This window comes from Gopherus evgoodei, chromosome 8 (assembly GCF_007399415.2).
Source record: "Gopherus evgoodei ecotype Sinaloan lineage chromosome 8, rGopEvg1_v1.p, whole genome shotgun sequence".
NCBI lineage: Eukaryota > Metazoa > Chordata > Testudines > Testudinidae > Gopherus > Gopherus evgoodei.
In genome coordinates this window covers 70,148,839-70,165,244 of record NC_044329.1, presented here as the reverse complement: position 1 = coordinate 70,165,244, position 16,406 = coordinate 70,148,839, and the positions used below count along the sequence as shown (strand labels likewise).

At 41.4% G+C, this 16,406-nt stretch overlaps 1 protein-coding gene across 7 annotated transcripts in view; it reads left to right on the top strand.

Moving 5' to 3' along the window:
• GPSM2 (G protein signaling modulator 2) overlaps positions 1–16,406 on the top strand; it is a 60,899-nt gene that overhangs the window by 23,799 nt on the left and 20,694 nt on the right. For all 7 annotated transcript variants that reach the window (XM_030574009.1, XM_030574008.1, XM_030574012.1 and 4 more), the window contains one exon: positions 9,341–9,562. In XM_030574009.1, the coding sequence (XP_030429869.1) occupies positions 9,341–9,562 (222 nt within the window). The remainder of the gene's footprint in view (positions 1–9,340; positions 9,563–16,406) is intronic.

Here is a 16,406-nt window from a genome sequence, read left to right as displayed (position 1 = left end):
CTGCCCCACCCCCACTCTATCCCTTCCCCCAGCCCTCGCCCCCACTTCCTCCTCTTTCTGTCTTCCACCCCCTTCCCCAAGCTTTGCCAGTGGAGCAGGGTGGGCTGGGGCCAGGTTGCTTGCTGCTGCTGGGGCCAGGCCCCGCACTAGCTCCCCAGGCTGCCCTGGACCCCACATCCCCCTGAAGCACGGGGCCCTCCAAAGCGTGGGGCCTAAGGTAGTTGCCCCGCTCCATCCTATCGACGGGATGGCTCTGCTTGGACCCATTGTCGGTACCACCAAAAATTATACAAACCTGGCACCCATGCACTGCTTCATCCAAACCTCAGCGCATTGCATCTGAAGGCCTGAAATCTTTATGGCTAAACCCTGAGGAACTGGCTTGCTCCAAGCAGGTGCATAAAGTTCTGCTGGGCAGCAGGAAGCCCTCCACGAGGGCAACTTACTGGGAAAAATGGAAGCAATTTTTGTGTGCAATCATCACAGCAAGGAGTTCCACCAGAGCGCACATCCCTGCAAATTGTTTTGGATTATCTTTTATCCTTGAAACATCAAGGCCTTGCCTTCTCTTCAGTCGAGGTTCATCTGACGGCCATCTCTGTGTTCCATCCTAAAGTTGACAATAAGTCCCTCTCTTCTCATGAGAAGGTAAGCTGTTTTCTGAAAGGCCTGGAGAAGGCATTTCCCCAAGTAAGGGACCCAGTTTCTCCCTGGGATTTGAACCTTATCTCAAAGCTGACAGACTTGCTCCTTGAGCCACTAGCAACATGCTCATTATTACACCTCTTTTGGGAGGTTGCCTTTCTGGTGGTCATTGTGTTGGCCAGGGGAGTATCAGAGATTCACGCCCTCACCACAGAGCTTCCATACACAATTTTCTTTAAAAAGTAAAATCCAGCTACATCCACATCCAAAATTTCTTCTGAAAGTGGTGTCCCAGTTCCATTGTAACCAGCCAATCTTTCTCCCAGTCTTTTACCCCACAACTCATTTGAATAGAAAAGAGCAGTGCCTGCATTCTTTGGACATGAGGTGCACTTTGGCATTCTACATTGAAAGGACTAAGCTATTCTGTAGATTACCTCAACTCTTCATAGCAATAGCAGAAAGGCTGAAAAGCCTCCTTGTATCTGCACAGAGGACTTTGTCTTGGATCACATCATGATCTGACAGGAAATTCCCTTCCAACAAACCTGACCGCTCATTCCACAAGGTCTCAGACCTGTTCCACTGCTTTTCTGGCTCAAGACCTGATTCAAGACATCTGTAGAGCCACCCACCTGGTCTGCGGTGCACATGTTCTCGACGCATTATGCCATCAGCAGACCAGAGAAGATTCACACTTTGGCCGTGCAGTACTACACTTGGCTTGTCCTTGATCTCCGAGCCCACCTCCAACACAACTGCTTGTGAGTCACCTACAATGAAATGGACATGTGCAAACACTCCAACAAGAAAAAACGGTTAACCAACATTTCCATAACTGTTCTTTGAGATGTGTTGCACATGTCCATTCCAAGACCCACCTGCCAGCCCTACTCTTAGAGTAGTCAGTCAGAAGAAAATGAGGAATGCAGGCTCAGCATAGCCCCTGATACTAGTGCTATGAGTATGTGGCACCAGCGGGCTCCAGAGCCAATCTGACAGATGCCGCTAGGGGAAGAATTTCTGGCAGCTATGCATGGGGTGCACACACACCCCAACGGAATGAACATGTGCAACACATCTCAAAGAACAACAGCTATGGAAAAGTTAGTAACAGTATTTTAGTTTAGATAGTGTAGTTGGCGTTTCTCCATCAGTTAGCGGAGTTTGTCCATTCCTCATGCCAAGGCATGCCTTGGTAACCAGACTTCAAGCCCTGTGCCTCCTGCAACAAGGCTGTGCCTTTGAGTGACCTGCATTCTAGCTGTCTAAAGTGCTTTGGTGAGGTTCACATCAGGGATTGCTGTCAGATCTGCAGCGAGTTTAAATCTCACGTGAAGAAAGACTGGGAGGCCAGGTTAAAGTTTCTATTGATGAAAACGGTGTTCAGACCTTCCTCTGAGCCAGGCTGGTTGGACTCAGCACCGAGCACGTTAGTTTTGATGCAGAGCGCTCCTCCTGCTGTATGGGAGTCCCGGCACCATTCTCCATCATCAGTGCCAAGAAAGAGATAGAGATAGAAGGAGCAGCTTACAGAGATGGGTCATTCCCCAACACCGAAGAGGTCCAAGCACAGGGAGCAGAGCGCAGTGCAACCTAAATCAGGTCACTCTGTCTCGGCATTGCAGGTGGCACTATTGACTCTGACTCTAACCCCTAAGCAGAGGGTGCTGAATCTGGTCCTGGATGAACCGTCTGCACCGGAGGGACAGTGTGGCATCAACAATGTTGTGGTTCCATCCACTCCAGAGGCATTCGCTGTGGCCAAAGACCCGGTGGCCCGCTTGGTACTGCCGTCACTGATGCTGGGGCCTGCGGGCAGGAGGGATCACGTAGCGCCCAGCTGCCATCCGGTACTGGGTCCGATGGTACTGTCAAAAGCTGGCCCTGGTGCACGCCTCCCCACCCCAGGAGTAATCGCCAGCACCAGGGGGAGCCTCACATCCATGGTCACTGGAAGAAGGCTCGTTTTTGAAGTCAAAAATTGGGTTGTATTCTTCTCATCCAAGGAATAGACTCTGCCACTCCTCCACGCATCCCTACCATGCCATTGTCTCTGGCACAGGAGTACCATTGAGTACTTGGCCTAGTGGTCACTTTCCTATGCCAATGTAGTGGCCCTTTTGGATCCTGTGGAGATTCCCCCGATGCCAAGACCCCATTCAAGATGCTCTTTCTTGGTTATCTCCAGGAGTAGGGTGCCAGAGCTGACTTAACGGTACAACTGAGGGAAAATTTTCCAGCAACTGTACTCAGGGCACACATACATCTGCAGTGGAATGGACATGTGCAAAACATCTCAAAGAACAATCATTACAGAAAGTTTAATAACCATTTTACCTTTCACTTGATACATACTAAAAAAAAGTCAAAAGTTTGTATTTTGTTCCTTGATGAACTAATGTTTCATCAAACAATATTTTATTTGCTAAGGAACCTGTTTAGTGTAAAATTACTTGGATGCATGACAGCAGAGAAAAAATATTTTAAATGGTTTATTTCTGATTTATATCACGCTTTCTTAAATTATCTCCCTTGAATGCCTCAGGCCTCCTTGTGCCTTTTTCTGTGGCTTTAATGCATAGTTGCTGAGTATATCATAATATCCAAGCAAAATGTTCATTTACTATGAAGATAGTGATAGCTAGATTTCAGTTTATAGAACTGAAGTCAAGCAGTACACATAGCTTATTTCTCAAGAATATGAAACTCCCGTACAAAGACCTGCAAACACTGTAAGCTAAAATCTAAAGAAACTTAAGTGACTGTGTGACATTCTAAGTCTTAGCACTGAGGAGCACCATATTTTCTACCTGTCAAGTTAATTGGATGTGTCAGTTAACATGAGGTGCCCGGAGAGAACCTCTCGGGATAGGATTAGTTAAGATTACCCAATGAAGTGTGTTAAATCTTAAATCTTTTGTTGCTGATGGTATGACATACTGTACATAAACATTTCTGGCTTTTCCCAAACAACATTGAACACGTACACTGTGCAGTAAAATGAAAGAAGATGGCTCTGTGTCAGAACAAATAGCAGTTCTTCAACTTCTCAAAACATAAAAGTACTGCATGTGTTATGGATATCCAGTCTGGAAAGTTGGGCCTGGGGAGAACTCCATGGTTGACATATCTTTTTTTCTTCAGCATCTTTACCAGCTACCAGGCATATATTGTATTTAATTATAAAAACTAAGAATGTCTATTATGTCACTCTGCTTAAGTTGTGGAATGTCAAAGACTACCAGGTACAGTACAATTTTGTTAACTCATTTTACTTATGGCCTACACTACTCTGGTTCTTCTGAAAAGCAATCCAGTGGAGCATTCAAAAATACTTGGTTCCTGCTCAGGTTTTATAAATGTTTTGTTACTTACTAACTCCTTAATCAATGTTTCATAATATAAAAGTTAATTAACTGTTCTTCAGCTCAGTGTTTTGCCTAGATATCTATCTGCACTTTAATATTTCCAATGAAATAGCTGTTGGTGTTGGGGGATATTATTTTTAATTGCCGGTGTTAGTGATTTTGCTTTTCAAGGAAAATATTGTTTTGACATTGTATTAATTCTCATTGTACTAGAGATTTGCTTGGGTGTTAAATGTTTTCTAAGTCACTAGGGTGCGAGCATATAATAAACTGTATTAGCTGCTCTGTGCAGTTTCCATGCTTAAATTCTTTCACCCAGTTTAGGCAAAATGTTATCTAATGTTTTTGAGCTTTTATGGTACTGTGTACTAATTTCCTCAGATCTAGTTTTGACATTTAATTGGGTCAGTGTCCTACCCAATAAAAACTTTAAAGTAATTCAGAGGCCAAAGAGTTTTTCGTTTAGCCTAGAAATGCATGATGTTGCTGTTGTGTAGAATAATTAATAAAAAATAGATAACATCAGATCAAGAGTTATGACAAGTTGTCTTAGTGATGGAAAGGAACACTAATAATGGAAAATATTTTAATTGCATTTAAAATGTTATGCTGAGAATAAGCAATTATTAGATTCTGAAAGAGTTTTGGGGATGAAAGGCAGTATGGTATTGAGTTGCTGTTGTATCTACTTTGTAAACCAAGCTAAATAACAATTTTTAGAAGTGATGGGTATATTTTAGTGAGTCGTTTTCCAGAATAAGACTTCAGTTTGTTAATTTTTTTTTCCAAAGTATGGAATTTTATTTTATTTTGGGAGTTTATTAGTATGCTACCTTTTTTTAATGCTTATATAAATGTCTTTATTTTTAAAAATAAGTTATACTACTTCAGATTGAGAATCCTGAAGTTCTTGTTTCTTGAGGAACACTAGAAAATGTTCATATGTAATTACTAACAGTTCAACCGTATTACCTGTTTATAAGGTTGAATGCACCTTATCATAATATTAATGATAACTTAAATGCACAAGGAGGGCATTCTTGATTATTGCAGCTCTCCTAACAAAACTCCTTTGTGCCTGGCCTAGGCTCAAAATGTACTTTTGTTGCAACTTTGCTTTGTACTTTATAAACTGATAGCAATGTTATATTGTAAACAGTGCAGAAAATAGCTGTAACTATTCACATTCTTGGCTCACATTAGTGAAACATCTTCCAAGTATCTGATTTACTTAGAAGAAGCAAACAACCTGAATTGAAATACATACTGTTGTTGTCTCACTTTGTCGGGTAGTTGGTTCACTTTGTTCTTTACAGTGCCATTCAGTTTCCATAGAGTTGCATTCACATTACAAGGCCATCTAATGGCAAGTACCATTGAAGTGAGTAGGAAAATATTGTACCTAAAACTTCAGAAAAAGTAGCTAATGTACTTGTTCAATAGTTAATTTAAATGTTTCTCTGTTAGCTGTTTAAAAAAAAATCATGACATTTTGCAGGCAATTAGGCTATTTAACTTTAAAATTAAAAATATCATCTTTTTGGGACAGAACCTCAACTGGGGAAGTCAGTATAGTTCCACTGACTAACTTCTAGCATACATCAGATGAGCACATGTTAAACTGGATCCTTTTTTATTTCTTAGCTATTGTAAACCATAAATCTATTAAAATTGAAACCATCAGTTTATATTTTGTCCAAATCAAATGTCAGCTGATAATTTTGACAGTAGAATTTTTTAGCTTACCTAAATATTGAACCTTTATAACCTTTGTAAAGTATTTTAGAGTCCTTAAGGTTTTATATAAGGCCAAAATATCATAAATCTCTGCAAAATCAGTTTGTATAAAAACCAAAACTTTAGCTCTTAACAGCACATTCTGCGTGGTAGCAATATTGACATGGATTTAAGTTTCAGTATAATCAGGATACTTTAAAAATCCTAATTCTGTGTTGAACAAACTTCAAATTTTTACATTTTCTAAACAAACTTAGACTTCCTAGCTCTAAAGAGGGGCTTGTTGTTTTGGTTTTTTTTGTTTATTTGTGCTATAGTAGTGGCAGGAGGCATAAATGAGTGACTTTAAAGAAAAACACCCTGCCTCATCTATCATATTCTTCTGAGAGAAATAGGATGTTTCATAGGAAAGATTTCAGTTTTGTTCTTGAATGCTGTGCAGTTTCCTTGCTGGAATGACAGTGAGACACGAAGAACAAGAATAGTGTTGGGAGAGAGTGCTCCTGAATTGGCTGAATTCTGATCACCTTTGTTTTTTCTCAGTTGTTACTAAGGCAAAATCACATTTGACCTTAATGAAAACTTGCCTGGGTAAGACCTCAAGGTTTGGTCCTGCAGATTTCAAAATTGTAGTAGTTGCTCCGACTACACCGTAATGTGTTAGAGGGTTTGGTTTGGTTTATCTGCCAAAATCTGACACAGTTTTTCCTAGTAATTGGCTGCAGGGCCATCCTTAGGCATACATGGCTGTGCAGGGCACCTGAAAATTTGGGGCACCACTGAGTCTTACTGTCCATCCTCCCGGCTCTTCCTTTCCCCGTTCTGACCTTTGCTGCAGGCTCCCACAGCAGCCTGTGTGACCCTTACTCTGGAGGGGATCTAGTAACTTCAAAGTGAAAAAGCCTTCCAGCCTGCCAGACCTATTAGCACAGCACTGAAAACTGTTCAAGAGCCACTCAAGCAGTAATGTGTCAGAGGGGTAGCCGTGTTAGTCTGGATCTGTAAAAGCAGCAAAGAGTCCTGTGGCACCTTATAGACTAAGAGACGTTTTGGAGCATGAGCTTTCATGGGTGAATACCCACTTGCGTCTGACAAAGTGGGTATTCACCCACGAAAGCTCATGCTCCAAAACATCTGTTAGTCTCTAAGGTGCCACAGGACTCTTTGCTGCTCAAGTAGTAATGACAGGTTTCAGAGTAGCAGCCCTGTTAGTCTGTATCTGCAAAAAGAACTGGAGTACTTGTGGCACCTTAGAGACTAACACATTCATTTGAGCATAAGCTTTTGTGGGCTACAGCCCACTTCATCAGATTCATAGACTGGAACATAAAGCAAGAAGATATTTATACAGACAGAGAACATGAAAAGGTGGAAGTAAGCCATACCAACTGTAAGAGACCAATCAATTGATCTATTTCCCCATGTTAACTATCCTCACACCTTCTGTGGGTCATCTCGATTATCACTTCAAAAGTTTTTTTTCTCCTGCTGATGATAGCTCATCTCAATTGATTGGCCTCTTATAGTTGGTATGGCTACTTCCACCTTTTCATGTTCTCTGTATGTATAAATATCTTCTTGCTGTATGTTCCAGGCTATGCATCCGATGCAGTGGGCTGTAGCCCACGAAAGCTTAAGCTCAAATGAATTTGTTAGTCTCTAAGGTGCCACAAGTACTCCTGTTCTTCAAGTGGTAATGAAACCATTTAACAGGCATTTGCCAACCCCCAGATATATACTGTCAGTTTCTGAATTTACTGACAAAAACAGTTGTGCATTACTGTAATATTTACTCAGAACATCTTAGTCTACAGGACCTTAGTTTAAAATTTGCTTTAAAAATATTTCATTAGTGAATTGGTGAAGATTATAAAATCACATCTCTAAAAAAAATCCTTGCATAGATTTTTTGATGGACAATCATCTTTAGCCTTAAATGCTTGGATCTTCAGACATTCAGTTTTTTTAATATATCCTTCAAAAGACCTCCCTTATCTACAATACACATTTTAATTTTAATTACTATAGTAAAAAACACTTGCTTCTAAAGTCTTCCTGTCCTTTCTGTCCATCCTTTTCTCCCATTGAAGAGAGCCCTTAAAGGGACAACACCCTTTTCCTTCCAGATAGCTGGACAGAGTTTCCCTTTCTTTATTTCTGACTATCTGATGAACTAGTTTTAAGATAATCCTCCAGAAACATCAGTACCTAGTAAGCTATAAAATCCTCTGTTATGCGTAAAATCTTGGAAAACATATTTTTTAAAGCTGGTGAAATTTCATAAACATGTCTGTTATGGTGATCACACAAAGTAAATTAGTGTTCCCCTTTTTTCTAAAAGCAATGAACGTCATGAACACATTAAACCTCTGTGACCGATTAATTAAAAATAATGTCTTTGTTTCAATTAGTTAAATATGTAGTAATCTGGGATGATTTATGAAGGCTTAAGAGTACATTTAAAATATAAAATCAGCTTAGAAATACTGATTAAGAAAATGTAAAAGAGAGAAGAGCTGCATCATGTATTCCATAATATTTAATGTTGTATTCAGCAAGACAGCTGACTCACCCTTACTACAAAGTTTTTGCAAATAAATCTTTGACAAACTTCATGGCATATCAAAAAACCTGTGACTGACATTTGTTATTCCCTAGTGCTTTTAATGAGGTACCTTTTGCATGTCCAGTCTTCAGCATCTGGCATGCAGTGGAAAATATGCTTCTTTTCTTTAGAAAGAAATTTTAGAAGAGTGTTGTTTTTCAAATGTCATTTGCTTCATTTGGGTTCAGGGATTTGACTGGAAGGGAGTGAGCAAGGTGGGAAAGGGAAGAAAGGAGGGAGACAGTGGGGAGAGGGCAGGGCCTGGGTGGAGTGAGGTGGGGTCTGGGATGGAGCAGGAGTGTAGTATGGGTGGGGCTACAGGCAGAAGAGGTGGGCTAGGGAGCTAGCCTCCTCAAGTGGCAGCTTCACCCACTGCCCATGACAGCAGGTAAGAGCAAGTGGGCCCCTGCACACCTAGTCTCCTTAGGCAGGGGCCGTATTCACAGAGATGCATGCACCAGTGGTGCGCATTCTGCGGGAGGGAGAGGGTACGGAGGTCTCTGCAGAGAGCTGTGACTCTGCTGCCATGAGGTGAGCCAGGCGTCTTGGTGTGCTTTGCTGCCTTGTCCCCCCCCCAGGCCCCAGATTGCAAGCCTGGGCTGCCATCGAGCATAGGGGCACCAGTTTAATAATACTGCGTAGGCGCCCATAAATCCTAAGGATGTCCCTGGTTGGCTGAGACATAGCCCAATATCCACATTTTTGGTTTTAGATAATGAGAGAGGATTTTTTTCTCCTGCTTTTGTGTAGAACATTCTGTGTTCATTACCAGCACCAGTTTACTATTATTACATTATATAAAACGTAATGCTTGCTTTGTGATAAGGAAACCTTGTTTCAAACAAATGTAAATAGTTTTTAATGTGTAGGTTTCTGGAATTCAGAGAAACTTCCTGTGCATAAATGTTTTCAGAATTCAGGCTCTTATGGAAAGAACTATATTTAGACTGAATGTTACCTTTTTTCCCCTCAAATTGTGCAGAATGGAAGCTTCCTGTCTGGAGCTGGCCTTGGAAGGCGAGCGATTGTGTAAAGCAGGAGATTGTCGAGCTGGCGTGTCTTTCTTTGAAGCTGCAGTTCAGGTTGGAACAGAAGATCTAAAAACACTTAGTGCTATTTACAGTCAGCTAGGCAATGCTTATTTCTATCTGCATGAATATGCAAAAGCCCTGGAATACCACCACCATGATTTAACCCTTGCAAGGTAATTTTGTATTCTTTTAGGTACATCCTCAATCTCAGTTCTGTTCTTGTGAAGATGAGCAATGGTTTTTTCAGTGAAACATTCATTGTTAATGCTTGTTAGAGACATTGAAGTGCTAGTGGTTGGAGATTGGGTGGTTTTTAGTATTCTGGCAAATAATTTGGCTATCACTATACTGGGGAGATCTAGGGTTGCCAGATTTGTGGATATGTAGGTGGCTTCCTCTTTAAATCCATCAGTTCTTCACCCTTTCCTGCTTCTAAAGCTACTGCTCCCTGGCTCTCCTAAAATTAAACTGCCATTATTGTTTACTAGACATAACTCACTAGTATATATCTCTTTAAAACTAATAATGTGATGTTGTATTTAAAATATACAAAGTATGTTCATTTCATGTGGTGTTTCTACAACTATCTTTTAAAGATTTATGGCTTTCATTGCATAAATTGGATTCTCCTTTCCAAGCCCTTCTAGTTTTTAGACTTTCATGTTTAAATTTTAAGTTTTCAGCAGTGTAATCTAAAGAAGCTGGTCCTATACAACAGTGCGAAAAAAATTATACCTCAAGTGCAGGAGGTCTGGATAATTATGCTTGGCTGTTTAATTGGAAATTTTTCCTCTCTCATGAAGACAAATGTTCTAATAGAGCTTAATTTAGATCCTGGGGAAGATATGAACATAGTACTATTGCACCAAGTTGTGACACCTAACTATTCATTGCCAACTTTGCATAGTAAAGGTATCTAGAATTGACACATTAATTTGTATTGATTTCATACTTGTCTCCCCAAAGACAAATTACAGCAGACAACAGTTGTAGATTCAAACCAGAGATTTCACATTTCCAGAAGAAAAATAGTTTCTTGCATTGACTTTTTTTTCTCTTCCTTTGGAATACTACCACAATTAGCTTCGGGGTGCTGGGTTTTTGGTGTAACATACCAATTAAGTAAGCTGCCATATGTGATTGGTTTCCGCCTGGGGTGCCAACAGGAACTGGGGTACCACTGTGCCCCCCTGGCCCACAAGCCTGGGCTCCCTTTTACACTGTACTGCTGTGACAAGCTGCAAAGCCCTGTCTAGCCTGCACTTTCACCAGCATACATACACAAAAGAACACATCCAGCTGCAGTTGCAGGCAGCCAGGCTCTCTGACCAGACCCTGCATGGGAAGGCTCCAGCTAGGGTACCGACCAGCTCCTCGGGCAGATACGTCCTCTGGAGTGTAAACCCAAAATTATTCTGTTTTGTGCTGCACAAGGAGCTGTACAGCGTAAGCTCATAAAATTCGCCCCCTCCCACAGTGTGGAGAGGAATATGCAACAGCCTTTCTCCCCAAGTTATGATTCTCACACCCTAGATTAGATAAAGTAAAAACAAATTTATTAACTACAGAAGAGAGATTTTAAGTGATTATAAGGGATAGCAAATAGGTGAAAGCAGATTATCTAGCAAATAAACCAAATACGCAAAATAAGCTTAATACACTAAATAGATTGGATATGAATAGCAGATTCTTACCCTAAGTGATGATACAAGCAGGCTGCAGATTCTTAAGGGACAAGCTGCACTTGCTTACAGCTTGGAATCCCTAAGTGTTCCATTCATAGGCTAAAAATCTCTTTAGCCTAGGTCCAGCATTTCTGAAAGTTCAGTCTTTGTTTCTCAGGTGTTTCCAGGAGTCTGCTTGGGTGGGGAGTCAGTGAAGAACCTTTATGATGTCACTCCCCTGCCTTATATAGCTTTTACGTATGGTGGGAGCCCTTAGTTTCAATGCTTGGTTCCCACACCAAGATAGAGTCCAACACCAGGTGATCTGGTCACATGTCCCTGTAAAGTCCCAGCAGCCATCCCCCACTGTCTGTGTAGAAGGTTCACAGGAGGGCTCACTAGGTGGGAGATAAGCTTCTCCTAAATCCTACTGTTTCTTCCTAATGGCTCATTAACCTGAATGGGACCTTCCCAGTCAGCCATCTAGACTAAGGCCATGTCTACATCTAAAATTTTGCAGCGCTGGTTGTTACAGCTGTATTAGTACAGCTGTATAGGGCCAGCGCTGCAGAGTGGCCACACTTACAGCAACCAGCGCTGCAAGTGGTGTTAGATGTGGCCACACTGCAGCGCTGTTGGGCGGCTTCAAGGGGGGTTCCGGGACGAGAGAGCAAACCGGGAAAGGAAACCAGCTTCGCCGCGGTTTGCTCTCTCGGTCCCGGAGCCAGCCAGCAAACCGCAGGGAAGGAGACCTGCTTGCTCGGGGTTCCGGGACCGAGAGAGCAAACCGGGAACGCCGCGGTTTGCTCTCTCGGTCCCGGAGCCAGCCAGCAAACCGCAGGGAAGGAGACCTGCTTGCTCAGGGTTCCGGGACCGAGAGAGCAAACCGCGGCGAAGCTGGTTTCCTTTCCCGGTTTGCTCTCTCGTTCCCGGAACCCCGAGCAAGCAGGTCTCCTTCCCTGCGGTTTGCTGGCTGGCTCCGGGACCGAGAGAGCAAACCGCGGCGTTCCCGGTTTGCTCTCTCGTTCCCGGAACCCCGAGCAAGCAGGTCTCCTTCCCTGCGGTTTGCTGGCTGGCTCCGGGACCGAGAGAGCAAACCGCGGCGAAGCTGGTCTCCTTTCCCGGTTTGCTCTCTCGGTCCCGGAACCCCGAGCAAGCAGGTCTCCTTCCCTGCGGTTTGCTGGCTGGCTCCGGGACCGAGAGAGCAAACCGGGAAAGGAAACCAGCTTGATTACCAGAGGCTTCCTCCTTCCACGGAGGTCAAGAAAAGCGCTGGTAACTGTCTACATTGGATTACCAGCGCTGGATCACCAGCGCTGGATCCTCTACACCCGAGACAAAACGGGAGTACGGCCAGCGCTGCAAAACAGGGAGTTGCAGCGCTGGTGGTGCCCTGCAGATGTGTACACCTTCAAAGTTGCAGCGCTGTAACTCCCTCACCAGCGCTGCAACTTTCTGATGTAGACAAGCCCTGAGAGTGTTTTGCCTAGTGGGCGTTGCCCAGGAATAGCTACATGTGAAATAGATACATAGTCAATATTCATAACTTTGGATACAAAAATGATACATGCATACAAATAGGTTATGGTTTGCTGAATATCATTATCCTTTCTTTCCAATGATACCACACATGCCTTATCTTGCATAAGATACATCATAATTATGATATAATTATATCCTATTAATATCACTATGAAGAATATGGGGTGCAGTGTCACACCGTATACAAAGGCAGTCAATAGCAGTTCTTATAAAATTAAAATAAACGTCCCCCACACTGTTTCTGCTAAGCTGAATTCTACAATTGAACTCTATATAATTTATTTATAAATAAGTAAAATAAACATATAACCTCACAAATTGTGAATGAAATGTGCACTTTATACTATTAGAATCAGGACTCACAATTTGTCAGACCACTCTGTTTATTAGCGCAGCGCTCCGCCAATAACATTCAGAATATGTGAGTGGCCATGCAAGGCCCAAACAGTCTTATTTATACAGATAAAAGAGCGGGAATTAGACAAAGGGACAAAGAAAGCAAAACAGGAAAATTCACCTGGGGCACAGCATGCATATCCTATTTCCTTACTAACTGTTATCGATTTAAGGCTAATACTTCACCAATTGCCCTTAAACGGTGCAATTGTTCTATGTTAATGTCTGTATTCCTGACACCTGGATTGTAGCATTCCAACAGTTTTGCTTAAAGGTACAGACAGCATTTCTTTAATCCTTTCTATTCTTACTATATAATTCATTCTACTTTCACAATCCCTCCTTTTGGTCAGGCGTACGCCATGACCAACCCTTACTGAGTTCCACAAATTAACCATTCCTTATGTCTTAGTTCATCAGCAATATTCAAAATCATCATATTAGCACTCTGTTTTGGGGCAGTCATCTGGGTGACACAATTCTGTATACAACAGGAGATTAACTGAAAGCATACAAAAATCACTAAGATTCCAAACAGGATAGTTAGGGCTCCCTAAAACAACCAGTTTCCTATGCCAGAGAAATTGAACAGGTTACTTAGCCACTTCCATAAAGAACTCGACTCTTCATGGGGAAGATATGTGATTTGTTCTAAGTGGCTATAGCGACCTATTACCTCATTGGTATTGTATAAACATATAACATTGTTTTCCAGTGAGAGCACAGGTCCCTTCTTTGGCCGCCAGCACTATGTCCAATGCCTGACGGTTCTGGAGGGCCACCTGTCCGATCGCCCCTGTTTCTTTGGCCAGGGCTCTTAAACTTTCTCTGGTTTTATTTGCCATTTATTTAACTACTTAGGAGCCTTTTTTTGCCTGGTGTATTGCTCCCCCAAGTGGGATAAAGGAACTGCCAATAGCCTCTTCCAGGTGTCATGACTGTTCCATATTGTGTTAAACAGACAAGGTCCTCCAGTGAGGTCTGGGGAATTGAGTGGGATAGCCAGGACAGGAACACCAGTTTGAGAGTGGGCTGGGATGTGGCTGCAGACCCAGCATTTAGAAATAATAAGGGTCTGAGCTATCCACACTTGCTGCTGGATAAAAGAATTGTCATTGTGGACTCCCCAGACCTTAAGATACCAGCAGCCGAAGAACAGGCACCACCAGAGGCGCATGTTGGAGGCAGGGCCTTTCTGGTTCTGACAACCTCAACTGAGGGAACTGCAGTCACAGTTTTATGTCCAGCAGGCGCTAAGCTCACTACTGCTTCTTCTTGGGCCTTGCTTTATGTAGTCATCTGCTTCTGGCAACCCTTACGAGAGCGTAGATTGTAAGTTATTGCAGGCTGTTCCTCTACGTCTTCTTCTGGAGTCAAAAAAAAAATTGACTCTGCGTGGTCCTGAGGTGGTGGTTGGTTCACTGGGGGTGGTGCATTCTTACACTGCGAAGCATGTATCCACTCTGAGATGCCAGACAGTTTAACAGCTGTCCCTTGACTCTGGTTGTAACAATGGCCTTCACACCTTGTCTTTTCCTGATGCATACATTCCTCATTCACACAAACAGATTGAGAATACAAACAGTAGTATTTTATATAGAACAAAAAAAAGCATTGCAAATTAAACCTTACTAAGTTTTACAATTGATAACTAAGACAATTTACATTGAGACCCAGGCCTTCAATGTTTCTCTCATTTACTTAACACAGACACAATAGAGAATCCTGTCTCTTACTACCTAAATCTTAAAACAAAGAGTTAGAGAGGGCCCAATTTGTAATGCATATGGGAAAACAGAATCTTAAAGTCCCAGAGGGTCATTTCTTTCTGGTATTTAAAAAAAGGTGGCTAGCAGGATGAAATCAAATTATACTGTAATTCTTATGTGACATTATAAAATCCTGCTCCTACATATCCCCCTTTTGACACTAAGATTATTAATCGCCAGTGTCACTTCTTATTTAGTCCATGTAATAGAAAATACTGGGAGATGATTTGGGCCTGTGGCTTTAGCTTTACATACATTTGTTTTATCCACCAGCACATTTTAAACATTTCAATTAAACACATACAATTTAAAACCAAAAACAATTAGGGGTAGTAACATTAGTATGCCAGTAGTTGTGGGAGACCATCCAGAAAATATGTTATACCAATGGTAAGCTGTTATGCTTTTCTGCAGTGGCAATTCTTAACATGTCCCCATTTGCATGTATAATATGAATAGTCCAGTTTTCCACATTTTTTTTTTTTTTAGGAACCATGTTACCTTTTTACCTTTTAACAGATGATTGGTAACTGTTTGCCATTCAGTGCCAAGATTGATAGAGAACTCAGCTAAATCAGTGCTTACAGTAAGCTGAGACTCTTTTGGTGGTGTTGTTGTTGTGGCAAATAGTAAATGTGATTATTGGTAAACACAGTACTTACATTACATTTACATTTGTCTTCTGGTAAGTTGCTAACACTTTTTAAACACTTTTCCCCAAGAATTAACACATACACATAGTCCATTATACAGTACTTTGGATTATCTGAAAGACAAAAAGAACATTTTTCTACCCCTTGGCATTGATTATTGCTTAAAGATTCCATTCTTTTACAAATACCCTTCCTGACTGCAGGCAAAACAGAGGAATTACCCCCTTATTTTCTTGTGGTTTTTTTTGTTCTATAGGCAGGCCAGGTTTTAATGGGTTCTACTTTTTAAGGGTTATGCAAAAATTATTCCACTGTTTAGTTATTAAATTCATGAGGTGGTGTACCTCAAGTTTTGCCTCTTATATAGCAGACCAAGTTTGTAATGTTTTTCCTGCTGTGTTAAGCTTTAAGTTTATTTACAGGTAATAGCTGGGAAGCATCAGTACCATATTACTTTAAAGGATTTTTTTCAAAAATCATACACACTACAAGTTGTTACAGGGGTACTTACTAACATTAAAGTTATTTTAATGTTTAATATTAACAGTAACATTAGCATCAAATTTATAAAAGGTATCTTGTTATACCATGCCTTTTATGTAGGCAGTTTGTGTGCTGACCAGGTATGTTCTTTATTTGCAGCTTCTTTTGTGCTTTCTTTATCAGTTAGGTAATTTGCATCAACACAGGCTAGGCTTTTGGATTCAAAGCCATCAGCAGAGCTCAGAGACTCTGTCTTAACACACAGGGATCTGAAAAAGAAAACACAGCCTATTGCGGCTCTTTTTGGAGCTCTAATAGGATTTTAATTCAGCAGCATGTTTCATTTGCATTTTTTTTTAACATCCCTTTCTACAATATACGCTGCACATGTCCTACGGAAAATGCACATTCTTTCTATACTATAACTTTTCAAAAACATTAGCCATATTAATTTTTACATAAGGTATAACTGTTTCTTTTGTTCTTACAGAGTTTTCATGTATTCTTATC